Here is a 24,394-nt window from a genome sequence, read left to right as displayed (position 1 = left end):
GACTTTCTGGCAGTTGACCGTATTCGAGGGCCGCAACTTCGCATTGGAGTCAAATGGTCAGCACTGCACTTGGAATAGGAAAGGAATCTGGCAGGGGCAGCGGCCACGTCTTTGCCAAGGTCCCTAGCGCCACGGCCAAGGCAGCAGCGCAGCTAACCCCTCTAATCGCGGGGTTTAGGTAGAAGTCGCCAATGCTCGATGATTGAGTGAACGCCGAGAAACACAACGATTATGAAAGAAGCCACAAGAATAGGATTGGCATTGCTCATACAACAAAGCTGCTGGGCAGAGTTCGGCAGAGTTCGGCAGAGGGAAAGTCGGGCAGGAATGCGTGATCAGTGATCCGGCGAAGCCACCCCTCCTCGACCGCCAGCGCGTACTTGCAGTTGAATGAGCACCTCTCGCCCAATAGATGTCGGCTCATGCGCCACGACAGAGCAGAATCACACGCGCTTCACCAATCATGTTTGACTGCTGGTTCGTGGACCAAGGGCCTTCCCCGCCCGCGTATCGCGCCAAATGTGATCCGGTTGAACACCAGGTCGAGTGCTTGCGCCGTGTCATTTTTCTGAACGTATCGAGTCCAATCCATCGCAGACAGCAGCCTCTAGTCGCGTCAATTCAGGGACCCGCTTCTCGGCAGCCCGGAGATGGCTGGCAATTCTCAAGACGGAGGCGAAACCGGAATGCCGCCGTGTCGGGCATTCGCCACCCGTGCTCTCCGTCGCTGACCCGTCCAAGCTAACAATTCTGCTAACAGAGTCCCCCATCCATCCGGCTCCTCGAGCGTGAGAACGAGCACGGCGCCGACGCGTCGCGACACGACCACGACCAGCTCCTGTCGCTCTTGCCCGCGTCGTGCCGCACAGAGTCCGGTGACTTGGCTGCTGCTGGTCGTCAAGTCACGCCCTGCGTCGAGAAGGAGCTCGACCTGCAGCGGCTGGCCAGCATTCACAGCTGGCTCCGGGTCGCGGGGCGGCTTATGCCGCCGCGTGCTCTGCACCACCAGCTCGTCCTCGGTCGGGAGATCGTCATCACGGAGCGTATGGATATGCATCTCGTCTGGACAACAGGCCGGATGTTCCTCAAGCCCATCCCGCGCTTCCTGCTTGAGCCTTAGTTCTGGACGAAATATCCCTCTCGCGGAGGGGAGTGCGGTTGCTCCAGCGACAAGGACAACGCCCAAGGATGCACCCAGGAGCGCGGGCGAGACATTCGGCAACATGCGCTCGGCTTCCTGTTCTCCTACGCCGCGTTGATATCCCACCAGAGCGACTTCCGCATCGCCAAGGAGAATCGCTTGCTCCCGCCGGAAATATCGTGGCCTGGGTGGAGGATCTTTGTTGAGCAGCTGGATACGGAGCTCATCTGCCCGCACATCGACCCGCGATTCCACCACGGCGAGTTGCGTCTGAACCGGCTAAGCAAGATCTACTGTCTCCGGCAGAACCTGCTGCGGGTACTTGCCGCACTGGAACCGGTACAGCGACTTCGTTCACGACAAGTTCATCTTGTTGGCTAGCTCAGACGCAACTCGCCGTTATGCTCACCGCGATGCAGGTCGGGCTCGCCACCGCTTTGACATGGACAGGCGGACGACCGAAAAATGGACTGGCCTCTTAGTGGTAGCTGGCCATGCGCGGTGCCGACGTGAACTGTTGTTTAATGTCCACTGAATCATCGAACAGCAAGCGGGACCTGCTAACGCTTGTCGAGAAGATCAAGGCGACTACCATTACCGTGGTAGGTCCCCCTCGACCAGCATTGCTCCGGTTTATTAGTGGAGACACGACCCCGCTAACGTCCCCTCAGCTTCTCCCAGTCTAACTCTAGGGTGTTATAGTGAGCGTCGCTTGCCGAACGGTTCTGCAAGAACACTTATGCGACATTCACTTCGCTGTTAAGTAGTAATTAGGAAAGTCCGCCATAGACGTCACCATGCACTCAAACATTATCTTATCTCACATTTCCAGAAACATAGGCGCTCGGGGTCTTAAGTGAACGGTATTTTTAAGGTAAATTGAAAGCAGTGCGAATGCTGCAAGCACACCTGTGCTAGTAAATCCCACGGGATAGCACGATTGTGCCAGCACATCTATAGTGCTAGCACACTCGGTCCACATTGGTGTTGCTGGTACATAGTGTACCCCCAATGTACCACCCAAAATAATTTTGCTCCACCGAGCCAGTGCCCTGAATTGGGCCTCTCGTCCAGAATGTATTACCGTCAGCAACAGAGCCAGAAATGGCTCCCTCGACTATTAAGAGTAGCCCCCGCTCCCGCGGAGGGCAGCGTGCTCACCTCCCTTCCCTCTCTTTCTTTTCTCTAAGAAACCGAGGCAGCATCGGCTTCACTCAGCCGCTACTCGCATCGTCTCCACGATCCAAGATCCTCTTATCTACATCTTCGAACCCTCCTTAGCATGCGGCGCCGCCAGCGTTTGTTTGGCGATGCCGACGATTCAGACGCATCGTTCTCGCCCGAGGATGACGAAGTCTTTGACGTGAACGAAGATGAAGTGTCTGACGCAGAGACCGACATCACCGAGATCAACCCCTTCGATGATGTTGACGACCATGTTGACGTCGATGATCTTACTCAGCTCCTTGACAACGTCCACCCGCCAGAGTATTACCATCGGATAGCGGCAGAGGTCAATGAGGGTGCTCTTGACGGTCAAGACTACAGTCCTGGGACCGAGAAACTCCTCAACGCGGTTGAGGAACACTGGCAGCTGTAACGTCCCAGAAATCCATCTACCTTGGCTCTCGCTAATGATACTGTACACAACTCTAGCTTTTGCAACAAGAACAAATTTGGCAATCCCCATGAGTGCCTCCAATCCATTTCCATCGGTATACTCGCAAGCTTCTTCACATGGCGCCTAGACCTGAAGGCTGGCAAGGATGATAGGAAGATGAAGGGCATCAAAACAAGCAGCGCACTGGGTACAACCTGGAAGGTCTTCCGACTTGTATACGAGAGGGTCGTAGGTGCAAAGCTCGACCCGAAAATGAATCGTCAGATGCATAGGGTATGTCTCCGAGCCCACTACAGCCCATTCTTCTTCTCTAACGACCGCAGGTCCTTCGAAAGCTGGCAAAGGATCATGACTTGAGCACAAAGAAGAGGGAGAACCGCTGCATGACAATCGATGACCTCAAGGAGCAAATTGAAACAACGGTGAGCACGACGAGAAAGTCGTTTGATCTCGGAGAGCTCCGGATTCTTGCGGTTTTATTCCTTCTCCTACTTGCTCCTGCCGGTGCTCGTCCCTTGGCCATCTTGCGGCTCCGGTTTAGAGACATTCGAGTTGTATTGGCAAGAGACCCTGAAGGAGGACCCCACAACATTCTTATCCAGTTCACGCCGGAGTTTACCAAGACGTACCTCGGTACCAAGGACGCGTAGGTGATATCTATCTGACGGACTGGTCTACCTTGATACAGACGATGTTGACCTGTAACAGCAAGACATTTACTGTCCCCGAGACAATTTTCGATCCAACCTTACTTCTTAGCCCCCATGCCTTCCTCTTGGGCATCTTGTTCCGGCATCGAGCCTTTCTGGCATCTTACCTCGTCTCAGCTGTGCAGCTGGACAACTTGGACATCCACCCTGACGACCGGGAGTTGCGTTTGCCACTCCGAGATGATTTGGATGACGTACCCTTGTTCCGCCTAGCCGTCAAAACCGCTACCGGCTTCGAGATGTCACTAACAGAACCCATCACGTATGGCATGATGGCGGCATGGATTAAGAGAATTGGAGAAATATTAGGCCGACTGTATACTACCATCTGCTATAGCCTGCGCTATAACGCTGGCAACGAGCTCGACGGAAGCCGTAAGTTTCACTATTACCTGTTAACTGCTACCCAAGCTGACCCCTCTGCAGCCTATGCTAGCGATGCTATCCGCAACTTAGCGCTCGACCACGACAGTTCAGTTCCGTTCCAGAAGCATTACCTCGGACGCCAACTACGCCTAGATACCTGGGCGATCATCCGGGGCCAGAGACCGCAACAGGCGCTGCTGAAGCAGGCTTGTAGCATCGGTCATGCGAACAGCAAGCGGCGGCCGACCGATTTGACGGCAGAGCAAGCTGCATCTGTCAGCACATACCCTCGCATCAGGAAGCTAACGGAACAGGTCCGACGGCTGCCACCTGGATCGAAGAAACGCCAGGACACCGTTCGAACGCTAAGGAACGAGAAGCAGAGGCTCAAGAGGGAACTATTGCAACGAATCAAAGACGCTTGGACGGATGAGCAGGCTGTGGATGATATCCAATCCCAACTCCAGGGCCGCGGGTTCTCCAAACCCATGGCCGTAGATGCAACCTGTCCCCCTCAGCGTCCAGCACAGAAGCGCCTAGTTGAAGCGCTGACCGCCGCAGTCGATAACACTCTCGAAGGATATTATAGACGCAGGGACAACCTCATCGACGCCATCGTCGCTTACTGCAGCGTGGTAGAAGGCCGTACCGCACGTCGAACCAACGTCTCGGCAGCGAAGGAGCCGCTGCCCAGTTCTCATTGTGGCCCATCGGAAGATAGCCCCGTGGGTATCGCCGTGCTCTCTGTATTCGTCAAAAACGAGAAAGAGAGGCCGAGGAGATGTTTTCTGTGCATCGGTGCTGCACTCTCTCTTGAACCAAACGACCCTCGTGTGAGCGAGCTCACCCATGAGTTTTACACTTCCGGTGACCTGTCGAAGCACTTCCGCCGAAGGCATCTTGATCAGCTGCCTGATAATACCCCCTCTCGGTGTGAGGTTTGTGACCTAGACCTACAGCATAAGATGCATGTACAGAACCATGCCATGAGGGTTCATGGTACGGTATCCTAAGAGTTCACTCGATTTAGAATAGCCTAAAACTTTTGCAAGAGGACTGTGCGGGCGCCCCGGCATTTTGGATACTAGCATAGACAGCAAAATATAATAGATTCAAAGCGTTTTACTGACTAGAGGCACTAGACTTACGAGCTATTCCTGCCTCTTATTTCAGCGGTCTGCGTTGGCGATGTCTCCTCTTGTTCTTTTATTCTCCATTCTCTCATCTTGCTTGTCATCTTCGTCCTCCTCTGAGTCTCGCTGGCTAGCCATTGGACTGGACGTAGGTGATAGGGTTGGGATAGTCCTGGACTGCTGGAAGCTCGCTGGCGTTCTTCTAATAGCCAACGGATAAGCTTGCTCCTAATACAGAGTTAGCGAACAGTAAGTGCCTGGGATAGGTTTCCTCACGGGTACACATTTGCCGGCAAGGGGACGCTGTCGGGCCATCTCCATCGCCTAGAGCACGAAAGCCGTATCTACGCGCGGCTCGACAGGCTCTGGGTCTCGCGCGGCTAGAGCGGGGCTACATACTCCCCGGCGGGGCCAGGGTCTTCCACATGATGCTGATGTCGTGGGGCGGGGAGACGACGGCGGACACGGTGGCCGCGGGTGCCGGCGCTGGCGCGACGGACCTAGCGGCGGAAGTGCGGCGTTCTTCGCAGGCCGTCTGGGCCGAGGGCGTCGACCACGGCGACGAGCGCGACGCCAACCGGCTCTGGAACGACGAGCGCCGCCGCGTCATGCTCGTCGACTTCGACCGCGCCACCATTCTTCCAACGCTCAAACACAAGCAGCTTTTCAAGGTATCCAGGAAGAAGAGGAAACGGCAGGGAGACGATTTCGAGAATTACAACCCAAACGCGGTTTCCGGCAAGGTCGCCTACAGTCAGTGTAGCAGCCTTTGTTCTATTTTCGTTCCTCTTTCTCAACAATACAACGTAGTAGGTGCTGTCAAGCTCCGGAGACCTTCGCTTACTGTTGGAGGAAACTTGTCAAGATCAGGTCGCTCATTTCCGCGACAGGAATTTCGACGCTAACTTGTGACGAAATTAGCCCAAGTGGGTTAAGATTAGCCCAGGAACCGCCGCGCGAGAGCCAGGGGCCGACAGGCGCTAATTTGATGCCCGTTCAGATTGAAGCCACCGTGTCTCATTGAGCAGCACCTGTCGCTGGACTGGTTGACCTCCCTCTCGTCTCCTGAGGAATGACACAACGCAGACAGACGTTCACACAGTCTGGGCTCGGCACCAAGTTATCCACCGCGGATGTATCATCGGCCGCCTTTGGCTGCGTGTGCTCTTTCTGGCACCATCAGCATCGTCGGAGGGCCTGGCTAAAGGCCCATGAACCTGCTCGGCCTGAGATGTGATGCCGGTTCCGAGACGTGTCAAAGGTTATTGCTCCCATTGGATGCGCCATATCTGGCACCAGAAACCGCATCCAGGGGTCCTTTTTAAGGGTCCAGGGACCCGCACTGTGGTCCGAACAAACAAAATTCGCTCGATGCGAATTTGATGCCATGCCGAATGGGCCAATGGAACAGCGCAGATCTGAACTCTTAGTAATACTCTGCGCCCAGGCGTGGGAAATTAAATCAGCGCCCAGGCGCAGATGTACCAGTCGCCGTTCGAGAAAGTTCTGTTCATCCTGTCACATGATGCCACCACCGATTAGCGTACGCGAACTTCAACCTTCGACAATCTGTCTAAAAGCAATGCACTTCTGTATGAGGTCTCCTTGAAGCTGTCTAATGGTCTTGTACCATTCCAACCCGTCTTCATGAACCAGAACGAAGGTGAGATGACGTTGAGTATAGCCTGTAGCTTGCTGATTGCGAAGCTTTAGGGCGCGGAGCTCTCGGGGTTCGCTTGTCATTGGGACAAGCAAGCCGAGAGCCTCGAGTTATCCAGATCGCCTGTTGTCAATCCCCAAATTGTCTAGAGTGCCGAAGAAGTCGACTTATCGATCCATATTACTTTCGTGTATCATGCCGGTTGTCAACATTTCTACAGCAAGATGTCGCAGACTTGAGTGAAGAGCAGGGCGCACCTCTTGAAGCGGACCAGAACAGCCTTTCGATTCATAACGAGCTTGATAAAATGGCCCTTCACCGATATGTTCGCCTGCAGCATCCTGGCTTACCGTCCTCAAACCTAATTTTCCATCCCGAGCTTGACATTCTTTGGCTTCACTTTGACGCCACCATGGAAACCGCACGCGAGTTAAGACAATATTATGGCCGGCAGCTCGACCATTTCAAAAACGTCATCATTGACGAAACGGGGATTTGGAGTCATTTGGATCAAGCTCTAGAGATCATGGAACCTTTCCGGAACATCCAGATTGTCCATGTATGGCTTGAAAGTAATCGGTACAGCGAAGAGTCACCACCACGCACAAGGGAGGAATATCTGGAACGAGCAAGAGAACTGCAAAGAAGGGATTGGCCAGCACTCATAGGACGAAACTGGATCGTGAATTATATAGATGATGACGGTCATATCTATGGTGGATTTCGAGCAAATCGTACCCTGCCTTGGAGGCCCAGACTCCGACAGCAATAAAATCGGTATTATGAGATTTTTGGCATTGAAAATGCTTGAGGTCAACGATGCGGCTGAGCAGGCGGCGGACGAATCGAGGGCCGAGTCAGCGTGGAGTTGCCTGGAGAAACCGAGGGGAAAACATCTCTCCACGAGTTGGGCCCAGTGCTGCGGAGGGTGCAGCTGTGTACGGACTAGCCGTCCTGCTCTACCCTCGTTTCTTGGCTTTACCTATCAAAAGTCCACCACTCACGCTGACAAGCTCTCAGCTTCATATTTGTGCCGGGCCGAAAGAAGAAGATTGCCTTCCGCCTCAGCTAGCACTGAGATCACATGCCAAGTCCTTGCGGCGCAGGAACATATTTCATTGGCCAGATTGAAACACTAAGCTGTTTACGGTTGCAATGACGTGGGCCTCGGACTACCGCAGGACACCCTTGGGATGCTCAGGGGACGAGACGCGTCAATTGAGTCGCATGCCGTAACCAGCGTGGTCAGTGGATCCCCAAGATCTTCGCCGCATCTAGCTGTCAACCCTCCACCGCTAGAGCAGACAAGGCCGGCGACGACTCTCACCTCCTCGCGGTGCCAGCTGGGAACCTGGGAATGCCTTTTGTCTCCGAGGCATTCGCAGAGCTAAGAAGAGTCATCACCAACCAGCATTTGTCCGCTGGTTTGGGCGGTGGTTGCGCGACAGGGCTCACGAGCCCCACCCTCCACAAGCAACAAGGGAACACTTTAAAAACCACCCGAACGGCGACCGCGAAATCGAGCCTACAAACCATGAACATATGGGTCGTGGAAGAGGACACCCTTGCGGTGCTTTTGGGCTGCTCTGTTGTAAGGACACCAAGACGCGCCGGATAAGCGATAGGAAGTAGTCACGGCGAAACGAACGAGAAGGAACGGCACTCTTGAACCCGCACAGAGAACGACAAGGCACCTTGGTTAGTAGGAGGGGCGACACTGCGTTGCTCGGCTGTTCTGGGTACAGAGAGGATGCAAGTGGACAAACTCCTGCGAGACACGGTCGGCCTTGCAAGAGAGATCTTGCGAGGTAGCGCGAAACAGAACTGACAATCTGCGGGGCGCGGCATATAATGGAAGCGACGGAAGGCTGGGTGGGCGGACTGCAGTTACGACACTTTCTATATGGCCCGAGAGGACGGACGCGCGTGTCGGTCTACCGAGAGGACAGGATCCTGAAGATGGCCATCGAGGATGGGGCTTTGGGTTGGCTGTGGAGGTGGGCTTAAGGAGCAAACTGGTATTGACTTGCGAACCGGCAGTGCCCCGCGCGAGGAGCGGAATAGGATCCAAGGGGATGCAAGGTAGAGGGTCTATGTAGGTAGACGCGCTGCGCCTCTACTAGTTATTTTCTCTGAAAATACAAATCAATACTTGAGCAGCAGCATCAGCACAATGCGCATGTGGACAAGCGACAGAGACGGTTGAGCATTTTCTCTTCCGGTGCAGGAAATGGATAGCACAGCGAGCCGAAATGTTGCAGTGCACCGAGACACAAAGAGGAAATCTCTCGTTCTTCCTAGGAGGCAAATCACCGTCAGACGACACAAAATGGACGCCAAATATGGACGCAGTCCGCGCGACTGTACGATTTGCGATAGCCACAGGGCGACTCGACAACACGCAACGTTGAAGACAGATTGCAAAACCTTACCTACCCTTTCTTACTAACCCACCCTACATCAAACACCTCGTGCCATGGACAGCAGGCACCGCTTCAGCCACCGTAGATAGGACTCTGAACACTTGGAGAATAGCCTTCAAGTTCGCTTGCTAATAATACAAACCCCACGAGACCCGCGGAAAGATTGAAAACGAAGATGCATTAGCAGAAATTGGACGCTGCATGGGCTTTTACGAGATTATGACAAAGCTTGGGAAACGGATATGTATAATAGCAACTAGTGCCCTATTGGTTGTAAGCCACCGGGCGTAATAAATTGTGTGTGTGTGTGTGTACTGTTGGGTTTGTCTGCGCAATTGGGGGTAGGCAGGGGTCGTCTACTCACTAACTCACCAGAGGTTGGGCCATCCGAGCTGGGAACAGCGCTCCTAATAGTCCAGACCGTTTAGACTATTAGTCCAGACTGCAATCCAAGATCAATAATCAATCCACGACGGGCGTTCGTGGATTGACGACTAGGATGGCGCGTCCCTTGAAACGAGCCGTGTTGATCTGGATAGCACCAGTAAATCGTTCAGAATTATCCAAAACAAAATGGTTGGCACAGCAACAATCATGGGTACCCTGGTTTTGTGACGTCATGCCAACAACCTAGCGTACTTAGCGTCCACACTGGGCGTCCGTATTCCCTTCCCTGATCTGCAGTCTGGACTAATAGTCCAAATGGTCTGGACTATTAGTAGCGCTGGCTGGGAACAGCCGACACATTGGGATAGCGAAAACATCCGCTGGTGCACAAGACGGCTCGTCATAAAATTGGATGTTGTCTAGCCGTGTAAAAGAGAACAAACTGAAAAATGATTGATTGCGACCGTCTTAACGAGTGCTTCACTCTTCCCATCCAACTACCCAGCATGGTCCAGTTGCCGGCATTAGCGTCCTGCACTCGTTTAGCCGCAGAGCTTCGGCAATAACGTCATCGAGCGCCACAGATCGTACGCAACGGGAAAGATGCGCCACAGTGCTACGCCGCGGCAGGTCCCCTCCCACGACTTCTAACCACCGTGCGGCAAAGGGCATCGACACCTATTCTCCCAGACTCTGTCCGTCGGGTGAGGAATCACTCACCTAAACTGCCACGAATCGGGTCTATTTCATGCAGCAGATGCGGCCATTGGCAGTGGCCTCAAACAGCCATTTCACGAAAGTCATTATTGGAATCTCATGCAAGAACAACGGCACAAATGTCTCCTTTCACCTTTGCTCTTTGGTGGTCTAATGTGATGTCGAAGTTTGGTGTCCATTTCTGGTGAGGCATTGTCCACAATGGTCCCGGAAAACGTACTTTTTAGACACAACCCGCACACCCCCAACAGTGTCCGTTTCTGGTGAGCTCCATCGGGACTTTGTCAGTACATCGGTATGGTCCACAACGGTCCCGGAAAACGTGATGGACGACGTTTGTGGACGTAGTCCATGCGTATACCAAAAGTATTTTCTGCACACACACCCGCACGCCCGCAGCGGCGGCCAAAATTGAAGCCACCCCATTTGGCAAAGTCACAGTGTTTTGTTTTGACTACGCACAGTATCCCGATGTTCATTGTGAGTGACTAAGCATGACGTACGTGAGAACGTCTTCAACAGCCACCCGCCTGCGCCACCTTTTTTGTGATGACCTCCGCTTGGTGATCTGCAAGTGAATCTCCCAAAGCAGCCAGGCTCCCGAATCAGAATTTTTTGCCGCGCGGATCGAAGTGCACTAATTGGTGTTGCCAGTTCGGGCAGCACATGTAGATTTCGCAAACTATGGGCTTCAATCAACTTGTAGATATCATCCGGTCGTCATGACACAGGCTCTTGGCCCTTTACCTGTCTCCCTTATGCCGACAAATTGTCGCAATGGACATTCTGTCGAATTGTATTCCCGAGCACAGCGTTCAGACTCTGCGGTGGATTGGATGTCAAAGGGGTTCTTTACGCAGCCAAACTTTACTACGGACTGGATTCTCATGGCTTTGCAACGGCCATTGTGCACTAGACAGACACACGCATGGCGATATGTTTATCCACATGCGCATATCTTAGTACTAGCTACCACGCCACTGACCGACAGCGTCCCTGTCAACTTGCATCGCAACCGCACTCACCATACAGCGAGGACACCGAAGCATGGTCATCTTGTTGCTCAACCGTGCACCATGAACTCTATTACCAAGGCTCTCTAGCTAGAAACGTAATTGATTCGCGATACTACCTTGTGAGGTAAGAGCTGTAAGATCTCAGGCAGCAGCTCGGCTCGTGCTTGGATGCAGATGCTCCGATCTCGACCCTCCCCTGTCTCCTCCCTATTAATTCGTGTCGAGACCCTCCAAGGCGTTCAAGGAGAGCCGTCACGCTTCCCTTCCGATTCCACAGGCCCGCCTGACATCCGCATTCACGTTCCTTCACAGAGCGCAAGTGCGACCAAGTCTTTCACATTACCTGTCCTCCAAGGATGCTGCCACACGGATGCTGCCCAAGTTAGCCTCTGCGCATCAGAAGATTATGGTGCAGTTACCGTGAGGAGGGTCGTCAGGTGGCCAGAGTCGCCGCTTGCCCGAAATCCATAGCGTCAGACTGCTCCTGCCACTTGTTATCTGCACATCACTTTTTAACCGTCTCAATCCAGAGGTTCGCTAATGGCCCGGCAGAGCTCTCTTTGACTTGGTCATCATCACAAACCCTAGGGGTGGCTTGTTGGACACGCCTGGAGAAACCCGTCGTGTTGGCTCAGAAGATCCTCGAGCTCTGGATCCCGCTCTAATTTCGGATCGTAAAAACGATAGCGAACTTCGCTATCCTCCAGACGTGCCCGACACAAGAAAAAGGAGTGAGCTTCGAACCGTCCAGAACATGAGAAGTCTCCGTACGCTAGAATGCGGAGAGAAGGAATCCCACTAGCGCCAAACGCCCAGTCTGCAAAACCATGGAAGTCATCGCTCAAGCATGTCGAGCCGCTACCGCGACCGTTCGTGACCGGTGACTGAGAGACGCAGCCGAGTGCGTTTGGAGCGATTGAGCCCGCATCTTCCTCTGTCGACTGCATTTTCTCGAGGACCCAAGAGCCGAACTCCTCAATATCCCGCCCTGACTGTCGAACGTGTAATATCTTCAGGCAGTTCTTTTGACAAAACGGCTCTACGACGATTTTCTACACTCGAGTTAGATGCTTTCGGAATTTTTGGAACGCCAAAGGACAAGACTTTACCAGATGTCGGGTGTGGCACGATACGCCTATGCATTCGAGCTCCAGTCTACCAATGTAATTCGGGCACTCTTCATCGAATAATGGAGCATCGGTGTCTGGGTAGCAGTAGCACTCAAGATCATATCGGCTCAGGTCTTGTGGAAATGCCATGTCACTCGTGTCCCTGACCTCATCGTCGTGTACGCCTCTTGCATGAAAGATGAAGCGTCGAAGGCCGGACATACGTGATGCAGTTTCCCATATCCAACTGACAGACGAAGAATCCGGGATGGAGAGATAGAGATTTTCAAGCCCATGCAGTTCTTCGAGACAGTACTCGACCAAGTCACAATCCTCGTAATCATAATGCCCCCAGGCTGGTGGTTCAACAATTTCCAGCGAGCGAAGGCCAGATAGACAAGACGATAATACCAACGCGGCCAAAAATGATGTCAAGCCCTGGCATTGTCTGAGCACCAACGACTCGAGAGGTAATTGATCGAGTGTACGCGGCCACCTTCCATCGAGGCCGTACCGATTGCGTCCCTTGGGTTGGTATAGATCCCAGTGCGTCAGGTCAAGTCGCGACAAGGACAGGTGTGCCAGCCGCGGAAAGTTGGCCTCACTAGCAAGGGTTAAAGTCCGCCATGCAGACTTGAACCAGGCTGAATCCGCATCTGCACCCCAGCCGCTATGAGCGATCCAATTTAAGTCGAGTTCCAAGCTGTTGAGATGGTGGGCATTTAACCTCAGCGCCGAGTCAAGCACCTTGAAGTCATTTGCCGAGCCGAATCCGATCCAAGAAATGGCTTTCAAAAATTTAAACTCGTTCAAAGCTAGGAATGCGCGCCTTGGGGGCGGATGCTCGTTACTAGTCGTCACAAGTCCAAGATATTCGATGCGTTTTTGGTGGTTGGGCAGATAACCGTCTTGTCCGAGGAGAAGAGCCGGGACATGACTCCCTGCATCCCACCTACAACCGGCGTGAGCAATTCGCAGCATCTGAATCTTGATAACTTACGTGAAATGACGAAGTTTTTCGTCCTTGAAGTGCCGCGCAATAGAAGCTATCTCATCATCGAGCCTCTCGAGCGCAGCTTCGTTTTGCTCGTCTGACTCTTCGTGCCTGTTATAGGTACGTCTTTTCCTAGAAACGGCAGCAGCCACGCGCAACTTCGTCACACGCTCCAAGAGCTTCAGCGGTCGCTCGCATACCACGAGGACCGGGTCAGCCTGCGCCTGATTCACACCTTGCTCCGAGGTTTGGACCACCACTTCATGCACGCCATATAAAAATGGCGCTGTCAAATCGTAGAAGTATTTCGAGACTTCGCATAAGCTCTTTAGATCCCGCTTGTCGCTTAGCTATTTCCATCAGCATGGGCTCCGAGAAAAGCCAACAATAGCGGGGGTAAATTACTTGCAAGACTACCGACGCTACCACCTCTGTTGGCAGATGCTGGAGCATTTTCATGGATAGTGTCGTTCCAGGCTCTGTTGAGATGAAAGCTACTGTAGACTATACAGTAAGTCATTGCAGTCACTCGGGTATTATGCTGTGCTCCTTGGTATCGAAGCAACTTTAGTCATATCGTAGTTCCTAAAGCGTAGGCAACCTAGCGCCACAGAGAGACGTTTGCTAGGAAGAGGACAGCCAGATCTAACCCTGAAACACCATGAGACAGGTGAGTCTGGAGCCAGTCAATGAGGCAACAAAATGCCAAAAGAGAAAACTGAGGGAAAGAGGGATAGCCATTTTCGGCCCGAGAATTTCCACTTGTGGCTTACTGAATCCGCTGTGTCTGTAGCGCATGTGAAGGGATTTTGTCGCGTCATGTACGTGCGTATCCGAAAATGGCTGTCAGAACCGTTGCGCAATGCTAATCCACCCCTGGGGTAAGCGTCTAAGAACAGTGTACCATATGAGTCACCCTTCGTGTATGATGGGGTGGAGAATCCCGGGTGTGCTGGTCGCTCTTGAAGGACCCAGCGCAGCACATTCAGGAGACGCCCGGGGTAGATACGAATGTAGGAAGTCAGTCTTCCCACGCTATGTACAATACAATGGGAGCCTTTGGCTCGCGTGCAAGACTATAGAGTAAATACGTATTACACGTTACACACACACACACACACAGAGTCTATTACGCCCGGTGGCCTGAGCCAGAAGGGCAACTATTAGTTAATTACATGGTCCCTTCTCCAACTTGCGTCTCTTTCTCGCCCAAGCCCTTATAGTATTACATCCAGTTCTGACTCTTCATTACGTCCCATCCCGGTTCTACTGACCTCGCATGAGGAAGTTTACTAAGCAGACCTGCTTAAAGGCCATTCTTCAAGTGTTCAGCATCCTATCTACGGCAACTGAAGCGACGCCTGCTCTTGGCAAGTATAGGTAGTGGTGGTGCTGGTAGTGGTGTTGGTAGTGGTGTTGGTAGTGGTGTTGGTAGTGGGGCTGGACCTCAGTTGGCGTCCAGCCGGCCGGTTGCAATTGCAAATTTGACAGTAGCTCTTACTGCCCGGATATCTGGCTCCCAGTTGTGCTTGTCTGATCGTGTTTTCCCTCCAAGGTGGAAGGATAGATTGCCTCTTTGCGTGGTTGTGCATTCTAGTAGTATCGTGCGTTGCTCTCTCCATTTTGAGCAGGTGAAAAGGAAGTGTTCAACCGTTTCTCGGGCCCGTCCGCATGCACATATGTCAGAAGGTGCCACTTGAATCCGGTGCAGGTATTCGTTCAATCTCGCCATGCCCGTCCTCAACTGAACGAGCACACTGGCCTCTCTTCGTCCGAGTTGGTCGTACAGGTTCTTGGTGTGTTTCCCAGGTAGCGCTATGTCAATTCGCTTAGAGTATTTCCCAACCTTGTCAGGCAAGCTGTTAGTGATGGGCTGTTTCAATCGCGCAATGTTCGTCGTGGTTGATCGCATCGCAGGGAATTGTTTCTGCGGCACGGCATCTTCAGTTTCGTCGTCTTCCGTGCTTCCTCTTTTGCCTTCTGTAACAGCTCGCTTTCGCTGCTTGATGGGATCCATTGTATTGTCACAGTATTTCTTCGAGCTTGCAGTGTCTCAACTGAGTCGTATATGCTGTGGATGTACTCCTGGCCTGATTGGCTTTTCATGGTGCTGGCGATCTGCCAGCCACTTTGACGGTGGCCGTGGAGACCATCTGGTTCCCATCTTCGCACCCTGGTCAACACAGACGATAGCGTGCCGCCCGTAGTGACCATCGGGTTTGGTGGGGCGTCGTCCCTTGGGACGGTGGGGGAAGCTCATGGATCTCCAAGAACAACTCACGTGGCACGTCCCGCTTCGGTGTTCCATGCTTCAGTGGACATTGAACAGCAGCTCACGCCAGGCCCGTGCACGTGCAAAGGGACCAGGCCTTTTTTTCTATCCTCCGCCTGTCGATTTCCAAACCTTTATAAATACAGCGCCCTTCCACCACTCTGTCTCCGTCAAGGCAATAACCATACACAAATGAGCATGAATAGCTTCCTCTTTTACAACACGCTTCCAAACCTGGAAGGTACCCCACATAGGGTCATTTTACAAGTCTGCGTACTGTGTACATTTATGACGGAGAGTGACTTCCGGAATAATGTTTTGCCGTCATCCAATACCGATTGCCCCACAAACACCTCCGAACGCCTCCCCTGCACTTTTATCCATGCATCCACTGTCGCCAGCCGTGCTGCCGCTCCCCATCGTGGGCGATGTCGGGTCCAAAACGAGGCTAGGGCAGAAAGCGTAAGAGGGGCTTGAGGAACATCTGCCCGTTGGCTACGGAGGACCATTTCAAAAGTCATGTCCTGCTCTCAAGCCACACTTTTTTAGATAGCCAATCAGAGCGAGGCAGGTACATGAGGTACTTTATATCATCTGCATCCCCTACAAGCTCGGGATCTATAGCGCATCAAGTACTGCTAGCAGATCGCAGCGGGCGCTCTTAGCCTCTGGAGACCTTTGGAGATACAGGGAGCTACAGCAGAGCTAAGGAACAAGCGCCCTAAAGGCTATGTACCGCTAGGTAGCTGACAGGGGCATGAGGGTGTGGCGTCGTTAGCGCGGGACACGACTTTTGAAATGGACCTCCGTAGACGAGATCCAGGTCCATACGCTCCGTGACGAAGATCTCCCGACCAGGCACGAGCTGGTAGTGGAGCGGACGCGGTACGATACGGGCGAGAATGGTAGGGGCTGGTCGTGACCGTGTCGCGACGCGTCGGCGCCATGCTGCTCTCGTACTCGACTGGCTGGGATGGAGAACCGAGAACTCTATTGACAGTTTTGTTAGCCCGAACACGTCGGCGAGGAAAGCACGAACTCGAGTAGTCAACTCTGCTGCCTTGGAGAATTTGCCCATAAGCAGGTTCCTTACTTGAAGAGGCAAGGCGTTGCTGTGGACGGCGGGCTGGACACAACAATAACGCATGATTGGTGAAGAGCGTGTGATGCCGCCCTGCCCTACCAGCATGATAACGATATTATTGGGCGAGGTGCTTATTCAACTGCGAGTAAGCGCCCGCGGTCGAGGGGGGTCAGCAGATAACTGATCACGGATTTCTAACTAACTTGCTTCTACCCAATGCTGCCCAACCGCTTTTTGTTTGAGCGATGGTCGCGGTGTCGTGGCTTCTTTCATAACCGTTGTACTTTTTCGGGTACTCTACGCTCTGTCAATTGAACTTTGGCGCAGATCCTAAAATCCCACTGAACCCCCGCGATTGGTGGGGACAAGTTGCGCTGTCAGGTTGGTTATTGTGCTTGGCAATCGCAGCGGTCTGCAGGCGGATCTAACTGGTCCAGGTGGAGGCAAGTGATGAGGGACCTCGGCAACCAAACACTAATCGTCCTTCGTAGCTCACCTTGCCTCCGGATCATCCTGCGAGCGAACATGTCTCAGCCTAACGTCTACACGGTCGGCTGGATATGCGCCATAATAACGGAGTACGTCGCAGCGCAAGTTTTCCTCGACGAAAAGCACAACCGACCCGACTATGTGTCCCCTAATGACAATAACGATTACACCCTGGGAAGAATTGGGAAACACAACACCGTCATCGCTGTGTTACCCGATGGGGAGTATGGCACATCCTCTGCAGCAAGAGTCGCAAAAGGCATGCTGCTCAGCTTCCCCAACGTCAGGATCGGCCTGATGGTCGGCATAGCTGGTGGTGCACCAAGTCAAAAACGTGATATCCGCCTAGGCGACATCGTGGTCAGCGCTCCTCGCGATGGGAAGGGTGGTGTGTTCCAGTACGACTTTGGTAAAAAGATACAGGGTGAGGAACTTCAACCAACACTTTTCTTGGACCAGCCACCAGAGATCCTACGAGCAGCGATGGGTGGAATCAAGGCACAGTATGAGATCGAAGGGCATCAGCTTGAGGAGGCTATCAACGGTGTTCTTGAGAGGAAGCCGAGACTACAACAAAAGTACAAGCGACCGGAGCCAAGCAGCGACAGGCTATTCAAACCCGAAATCACCCACGACTCAGCCTGTGTCATGGTCTGTGGCGATAATGCCTCAAACTTGATATTGCGACCAGAACGGACCAAAGACGAGGATAATCCTGCAATTCACTACGGCATGATCGCTTCAGCAAACCAGTTGATGAAGGACGCTTTGGTTCGGGACAAGCTTGCAGCGGAAAGGGACGTGCTGTGTTTTGAGATGGAAGCAGCAGGGCTGATGAACCACTTTCCTTGCCTGGTTATCCGCGGTATATGCGACTACTCGGATTCCCACAAGAATAAGGAGTGGCAGGGATATGCAGCAATGGTGGCTGCTGCATACGCGAAGGATCTTCTCTGTCGAATACCTCCAAATAGGGTTGAAGCTGAAAAGAAGATTGGCGATTTGCTATCTGGTAATTCTAAGGTCTAGAATCATACTATTAATACATGTTAATCCTATGTCTAGGCATCCATGAAGCTCAAGGAGAGCAACGGGACATTGCAAAGCAGCAGCTCCAAGCCCAGAGAGAGCAACTCCAAGCCCAGAAAGAGCAGCTCCAAGCCCAGCAAGATCTCGTCCAGGAGAGGCTGTCCAAAGAAGAACAAGAGTGTCTTCAGTTGTTCCGTCTCACCGAAAGGAGCATGGACACCACATACGAGTGGTACAAGAATCGCGTGGAAGACCGAGTGGAAGGTACCTGCCAGTGGTTCCTCAAGCACAAGCACTTCCAGATGTGGTTAAAACGGGAGTCCGGCCCCCTGCTAGTCTCGGCGGATCCTGGCTGTGGAAAGTCGGTGTTGGCCAAGTACCTGATCGACCACGGCCTGCCACAATCGGCAACCATCTGCTACTTCTTCTTCAAAGACCAAGACCAGAACACCGTCCGGCAAGCACTTTGCGCACTGCTTCATCAGCTCTTCTCTCAGAAGCCGTCTCTAATCAAACATGCCATGCCACAATTCCGCAAGGATGGGCAGGGTTTAATCAACGCTACACAATCGCTCTGGGAGGTTCTACGAAACGCTATAAAAGATCCCCAGGCAGGGCCTGTAATTATGGTCCTCGATGCCCTGGACGAATGTGCCGAATCAGATTTTGCGGACCTGATGCGGAATGTGGAGAGCCAATTCCGCGGCGACCATTTGGGCCATGGCAAGTTGAAGTATCTTCTAACGTGCCGCCCGTATGACCAGATCATATCCAAGTTCCGCGGCCTATTGGACGCTTTTCCAAATATCCGTATCCCAGGAGAGGAAGTGTCAGAAACGATCAGTCAGGAGGTGAATCACGTCATTACGCGCCGGGTCAATCAGCTATCGGTGAAGAAGCGCCTCTCACCCCAAATCGAGAGCCACCTGGAGAAAAGATTACAGGAGACTACCCACCGCACTTATCTCTGGGTATACCTTGTGTTCGACTACTTGGATAAAGAAGACTTTAAAAAGACACTAAAGGGGGTCGAGTCCATTATTACAACACTTCCGAGGAGTATTAATGAGGCATATGAGCAAATTCTTAATAAGACTAAGGAAGATCCGATGGTTCGGAAAGCTTTGAGTATTATCTTGGCAGCGAGCCGGCCGCTAACCCTCTCGGAAATGAATGTTGCTGTGAATATAGACTATACATTAAAGTCTATTCACGACCTTGACTTGGAGAATGAAGAGGACTTCAAGATGCGTCTCAGATCTTGGTGTGGATTGTTCATCTCCATCCATCAAGGCAGTATTTATTTCCTTCATCAAACAGCTCGCGAGTTTCTCCTCGCAGATTTGGCATCGCCCACAACTGTTTCGTCAGAACTGCACTGGCATCACTCCATCACTACCCAAGACGCACACGCCGTTCTTGCGGAGCTCTGCGTGCTCTATCTGAACTCCTTCAACTCCAACGTTAGTCTAGCGACAGATGCAAATAGGGAAGCCGGCCACTCCATCGATACACACGCCTTCTTAGATTACTCGGCCCAAACTTGGGGCGCTCACTTCCGCGAGGCTAGTATCATCGATGACGCCGCCATTATACCTTTCGCTCTTAGAATTTGTGATCCGGATTCGAAGAGCTACTCGGTATGGTTTAGAATTTATTGGGAGACTACACATATGAGGACTGCCGAGCATTTTACGGATCTCATGATAGCGTCGTACTATGGCCATCGTGCCGTTGTCAAGCTACTTCTCAAGAAGGACGCCGACGTCGAGGCGAAAGACAGCCAATATGGTCAGACGCCGCTATCGTGGGCCGCCGAGAACGGGCATGAGGCTGTCGTCAAGCTGCTGCTCGAGAAGGGCGCCGACGTCGAGGCGAAGGGCGGCAGCTTTGGTGGGACGCCGCTATCGCGGGCCGCCGAGAGGGGGCACGAGGCCATCGTCAAGCTGCTGTTCGAGAAGGGCGCCGACGTCGAGGTGAAGGGCGAAGATGGTCGGACGCCGCTATGGCGGGCCGCCGAGGAAGGGCACGAGGCCATCGTCAAGCTGCTGCTCGAGAAGGGCGCCGACGTCGAGGCGAAGGGCGGCAGCTTTGGTGGGACGCCGCTATCGCGGGCCGCCGAGAGGGGGCACGAGGCCATCGTCAAGCTGCTGTTCGAGAAGGGCGCCGACGTCGAGGTGAAGGGCGAAGATGGTCGGACGCCGCTATCGCGGGCCGCCGATTGGGGGGACGAGGCCATCGTCAAGCTGCTGCTCGAGAAAGGCGCCGACGTAGAGGTGAAGGACGAAGGTGGTCGGACTCCGCTATGGCGGGCCGCCGAGGACGGGCACGAGCCCATCGTCGAGCTGCTGCTCGAGAAGGGCGCCGACATCGAGGCGAAGGACAAACAGGGTGGGACACTGCTATTGTGGGCCGCCGAGAGGGATTATGAGGCCATCGTCAAGCTGCTGCTCGAGAAGGGCGCCGACATCGAGGCGAAGGACAAACATGGTAGGACGGCGCTATGGCGGGCCGCCGAGGAAGGGCACGAGGCCATCGTCAAGCTGCTGCTCGAGAAGGGCGCCGACGTCGAGGCGAAGGATAGGCATAGTCGAACGCCGCTATCGTGGGCCGCTGATAGGGGTTATGAGGCCATCGTCAAGCTGCTGCTCGAGAAGGGCGCCGACATCGAGGCGAAGGATAGGCATAGTCGAACGCCGCTATCGCGGGCCGCCCTTAGGGGACACGAGGCCATCGTCAAGCTGCTGCTCGAGAAGGGCGCCGACGTCGAGGCGAAGGATAGGCATAGTCGAACGCCGCTATCGCGGGCCGCTGATAGGGGCCATGAGGCCATCGTCAAGCTGCTGCTTGACAAGGGCGCTGAAGTAGAGGTGAAGGATGAAGGTGGTGGGATGCCGCTATTGTGGGCCGCCGAGAGGGGGCACGAGGCCATCGTCAAGCTGCTGCTCGAGAAGGGCGCCGACGTCGAGGCGAAGGACAAACATGGTCGGACGGCGCTATCGCGGGCCGCCTTTAGGGGGGACGAGGCCATCGTCAAGCTGCTGTCCGAGAAAGGCGCCGACGTAGAGGTGAAGGATAGGTATGATGGGACGACGCCGCTATCGTGGGCCGCCGAGAGGGGGCACGAGGCTGTCGTCAAGCTGCTGGTCGAGAAGGGCGCCGACATCGAGGCGAAGGACGAAGATGGCCGGACGCCGCTATGGCAGGCCGCCGCCAAGGGCAACGAGGCCGTCGTCAAGCTGCTGGTCGAGAAGGGCGCCGACATCGAGGCGAAGGACGAAGAGGGTGGGACGCTGCTATTGTGGGCCGCCGAGAGGGGGCACGAGGCCATCGTCAAGCTGCTTCAACAAAAATCTCGATAATTACGAGACCATATTCTTCCTCCCTTTCCGAAAACGGTACTTGCATAGCCCGTTACAAGCAATAAGAGCCTTCAATACTTTGATCTCGCCTTCCCAAATCCATTCCAACCGATGGCGAAGTGGCGCTTGCTGTAACAGGCCGGGGCCCTTATCCTTGCGGCTGCGCCGTGAGACCTACACACCCCGAGGCGAGCCTACAGGGCCCGTGCGCACCAGGGGTGAGAAAACTGTATACAGCTCGGCGGCACTTGGGAACTTCTTTCTTTCTTCTTTGTCTTTGATGTAAATAGCATACTGGACTAGATAGCTGGAACACAGTTACTAGAGGCCGTCCCCATTCCCTACCTTATGTCAGACTATCTGGGCTTGGACCCGGCAGTTATGGCAGCACACTGTCTAATTTTAATAACTTTGTCAAGAGGTGGGTTGAAAGGGTCCAGGTTTATTTATAGCTATGGTCTCTTGGCTTCATGTGTGGTAGTTCGCCGTCAACATCGGTAGCCTCACTAGGTCCCGTGGTGAACCAGCTCAACGACAACGCCCGCGAAACGTTTGCGACCGGCCGACCACTCGAAGACAATGTCGATCTACAGCAATGCAAGCACTGCAAGAAGGGCATTCTCAAGACGGCGGCAAAGTCACACATTGCGCAGTGCCTCCGACTGAAGAAGGAGAAGGCGCGGCGGAAGAAGGAAGCTCGTGAGGTCAGGGAAAGGGCCAAGGAGGCAGCGAGGGAAGAGGAGGCACGGAAGGCCGACGAAGAAAACGGCGACGGCAAAGGCGACGACGATAGCGACGGGGAGGATGACATCTCGGCCGACAAGAAACCCACGGGGAGCAAGACTGCGAAAAAGGCTGCGGGGAAGAAGCCCGACGACGACAAGGAGGGCAAGAAAAGGAAGGCCGATGGGGATCCAGACAAGGGGCCCAAGGCCAAGAAGAAGAAGGACGAACCCAAGGCCAAGGTTCCCAAGCCAAAGAGCAAGACATTCACCGGACACATACTGTACGACTGCTTACTGACCATGCGACCGCAGGGCCTGTGGATGTCGAGCGCCAATGCGGTGTGATTTTACCAAATGGACAGCCATGCGCAAGATCCCTGACGTGCAAGAGCCACCCTATGGGTGCGAAGCGTGCTTTGGCCGGGCGATCTCTACCATACGACATGCTACTCGCTGCCTACCAGAAGAAGAACCAGGCAAAGCAGCAGAGTGAGTACCCGTCCGGGCCAGGCCTGTATCCCCGGACCGATGTGACTGACCACTGCCTCCCCCTCAACAGAAGCCGCACTCGATGCAAATGCCCCAATAGAAGACGAAGACGACGCCACCAACGGGCCTGTCGACTCGGACGAGGAAACCGCAGCCGTGATGGGCGCCCTGGCCCAATGGAACCCGCAACCTCTGATCCCGCAACCACTCTTCATACTGATCAAGCGCCAGTACCAACTCGCGAGACTCCACGAGCAGTTACAAATGGCAACCGACGGCGGACGGACAAACATCTTCCGAGTCTCCGGTTACGGGGCACAGAAACTCCCAGAGGGCCATCCCGGACTGCTGGACAGCGAGGATGCGCCCGGAGAGCGAGACTTGGGAGTCGTGGGGTTCGGGGGCTCAGGGCGGTCGTCGAGTTTTGGGTTGCTGGGACCTTCACAAAGACAGCCGTCGGTGACGAGCCGGGGGTAGAGGCGTAGCATTTCGGCGACATACGGGTCGTATTAGCCAGGGACCCTGAGGGTGGTGACAACATTGCCAGATGGTTTGAGGACGGTGCGGATCGAAGGTCGACAGCGGATGTCCTCGTTCCAGCCATCTTAAAGCCGCTAGGCCAAGGTCATCAATCGCGACCTGGGCCTCCCGCATTCAAATGGATTTTGGACCTGTGCTGACCGAATTGGTTTCTAGGTGACGCGCCAGACTCTGTGCGTGACCAAATGATGCGCCACGACCCTCAGTTTGTGACATTCCACCACGCCTACCTCAATGAGATCGCCACCTTCGACCTCCAGAACGCTTTCCTCGAGGAAGAGAAGGAGAGTCAGCTATTTCGACTGTTCGCGCACGTGAGTCTCACCCGTGATCCTCGAGCCACCTCAGACATGGTACCCGAGGAAGTGTGGGCCAACTTGTCGCCGGACCCCGAGATTGTCGAGCTCGAAGAACAACGCGCGCAGCTCAAGCAGGGCAAATATCGAATCGAGGGCCATGAAAATGAGAACAAGATTCGGAAGCTTATTCATGAAATCTGCTCGAAGCGTGCGCAGCATGAAAAGCAGGTCGTCAAAGAATACCGCGAGGATTATTTTTACAACCGTCCCACTTGGGACATTGAAAGGCAGGCACGGGGGGAAGAAGAGGAGGAGTACGTGGAGCCTGTCATCGATGTCGCCATCCCAGAACGCGCGAGACTGGCCGAGATTCTCTGCCACCAGCCTGACGACTTGACTGAAGATGAGATCTCCCAGCGAAGGATTGAGGCCATCAATCTGATGGTGGCTCTCTGCGACAAGAGGGAGACGGTCAAGCGCAACCGCATCCAGCTCAGGGTTAAAGCCTGCCTGCCCATCAAGACAGAGCCACTCGAAGCCGGAATCGAACCTTTGCCCAGCCCCGATCGATTCCCTCTCCTCATGCATGCAGCACAATGTCCCGACTGCATCGGTGATAAGCGACTGTCTCGTGACGAGCGTGCCTTTACTTATTGCCGTCCCATTGTCATGAACGACCACTTTGATGACCAGCATCTGGTCGCGCGGGAGCGGGTCGAGCAAGGTGGTGAAAAGATTCGGTGTGAGCATCCCAAGTGCAAAGACCTCAAACTGCAACACTTAGACCACTTCCGGAGCCATGTTCAGAGGATCCATGGTGTCACGCTG

The 24,394-nt window shown here is 53.9% G+C and overlaps 10 protein-coding genes across 10 annotated transcripts; 8 read left to right on the top strand and 2 right to left on the bottom strand.

Annotated features, from left to right (window-relative positions):
• Window positions 1–763: 763 nt before the first annotated feature.
• Window positions 764–1,456, top strand: BGZ61DRAFT_288871 (uncharacterized protein; the record flags this gene model as incomplete). The annotated part of the gene is made up of 2 exons (XM_046238550.1): window positions 764–1,119; window positions 1,168–1,456. Coding segments are annotated over 2 exons (645 nt in total), but the record flags the coding sequence as incomplete, so codon positions are not given.
• Window positions 1,457–2,423: 967 nt separating this feature from the next.
• Window positions 2,424–4,851, top strand: BGZ61DRAFT_541726 (C2H2 finger domain protein; the record flags this gene model as incomplete). The annotated part of the gene is made up of 5 exons (XM_046255082.1): window positions 2,424–2,737; window positions 2,798–3,035; window positions 3,086–3,408; window positions 3,471–3,847; window positions 3,899–4,851. 5 exons carry the CDS (start codon window positions 2,424–2,426, stop codon window positions 4,849–4,851), a joined length of 2,205 nt encoding a protein of 734 aa, XP_046093936.1.
• A 605-nt stretch (window positions 4,852–5,456) lies between these two features.
• Window positions 5,457–5,693, top strand: BGZ61DRAFT_288867 (uncharacterized protein; the record flags this gene model as incomplete). The annotated part of the gene is made up of 1 exon (XM_046238549.1): window positions 5,457–5,693. A coding segment is annotated over one exon (237 nt), but the record flags the coding sequence as incomplete, so codon positions are not given.
• Window positions 5,694–6,418: 725 nt separating this feature from the next.
• BGZ61DRAFT_214353 (uncharacterized protein) lies at window positions 6,419–7,726 on the top strand. The gene is made up of 3 exons (XM_046238044.1): window positions 6,419–6,634; window positions 6,685–6,956; window positions 7,011–7,726. The coding sequence occupies exons 1-3, from the start codon at window positions 6,619–6,621 to the stop codon at window positions 7,401–7,403; spliced, it is 681 nt and encodes a 226-aa protein (XP_046093934.1). The 5' UTR covers window positions 6,419–6,618; the 3' UTR covers window positions 7,404–7,726.
• A 3,783-nt stretch (window positions 7,727–11,509) lies between these two features.
• BGZ61DRAFT_214314 (uncharacterized protein) lies at window positions 11,510–13,849 on the bottom strand. The gene is made up of 4 exons (XM_046238043.1): window positions 13,683–13,849; window positions 13,284–13,627; window positions 12,284–13,235; window positions 11,510–12,226 (listed from the first exon to the last, which is right to left on the bottom strand). Exons 1-4 carry the CDS (start codon window positions 13,734–13,736, stop codon window positions 11,759–11,761), a joined length of 1,818 nt encoding a protein of 605 aa, XP_046093933.1. The 5' UTR covers window positions 13,737–13,849; the 3' UTR covers window positions 11,510–11,758.
• Window positions 13,850–16,170: 2,321 nt separating this feature from the next.
• On the bottom strand, window positions 16,171–16,815 carry BGZ61DRAFT_214180 (uncharacterized protein). The gene has a single exon (XM_046238042.1). It carries the CDS (start codon window positions 16,736–16,738, stop codon window positions 16,271–16,273), a length of 468 nt encoding a protein of 155 aa, XP_046093932.1. The 5' UTR covers window positions 16,739–16,815; the 3' UTR covers window positions 16,171–16,270.
• A 343-nt stretch (window positions 16,816–17,158) lies between these two features.
• On the top strand, window positions 17,159–20,217 carry BGZ61DRAFT_281830 (uncharacterized protein; the record flags this gene model as incomplete). Its single annotated transcript, XM_046238469.1, has 2 exons — window positions 17,159–18,145; window positions 18,232–20,217. Coding segments are annotated over 2 exons (2,973 nt in total), but the record flags the coding sequence as incomplete, so codon positions are not given.
• Window positions 20,218–20,724: 507 nt separating this feature from the next.
• On the top strand, window positions 20,725–21,138 carry BGZ61DRAFT_291550 (ankyrin repeat-containing domain protein; the record flags this gene model as incomplete). Its single annotated transcript, XM_046238579.1, has 1 exon — window positions 20,725–21,138. A coding segment is annotated over one exon (414 nt), but the record flags the coding sequence as incomplete, so codon positions are not given.
• Window positions 21,139–21,918: 780 nt separating this feature from the next.
• BGZ61DRAFT_468228 (SCA7, zinc-binding domain-containing protein) lies at window positions 21,919–23,273 on the top strand. The gene is made up of 3 exons (XM_046247863.1): window positions 21,919–22,494; window positions 22,551–22,727; window positions 22,798–23,273. Exons 1-3 carry the CDS (start codon window positions 21,984–21,986, stop codon window positions 23,202–23,204), a joined length of 1,095 nt encoding a protein of 364 aa, XP_046093929.1. The 5' UTR covers window positions 21,919–21,983; the 3' UTR covers window positions 23,205–23,273.
• Window positions 23,274–23,452: 179 nt separating this feature from the next.
• Window positions 23,453–24,394, top strand: BGZ61DRAFT_468224 (FluG domain-containing protein; the record flags this gene model as incomplete). Its single annotated transcript, XM_046247862.1, has 1 exon — window positions 23,453–24,394. A coding segment is annotated over one exon (942 nt), but the record flags the coding sequence as incomplete, so codon positions are not given.

Source organism: Ilyonectria robusta, assembly GCF_021365365.1.
Source record: "Ilyonectria robusta strain PMI_751 chromosome Unknown BGZ61scaffold_72, whole genome shotgun sequence".
NCBI lineage: Eukaryota > Fungi > Ascomycota > Sordariomycetes > Hypocreales > Nectriaceae > Ilyonectria > Ilyonectria robusta.
The sequence above is the reverse complement of the archived record's forward strand: the minus strand, read 5'-3'. Positions and strand labels throughout refer to the sequence as shown.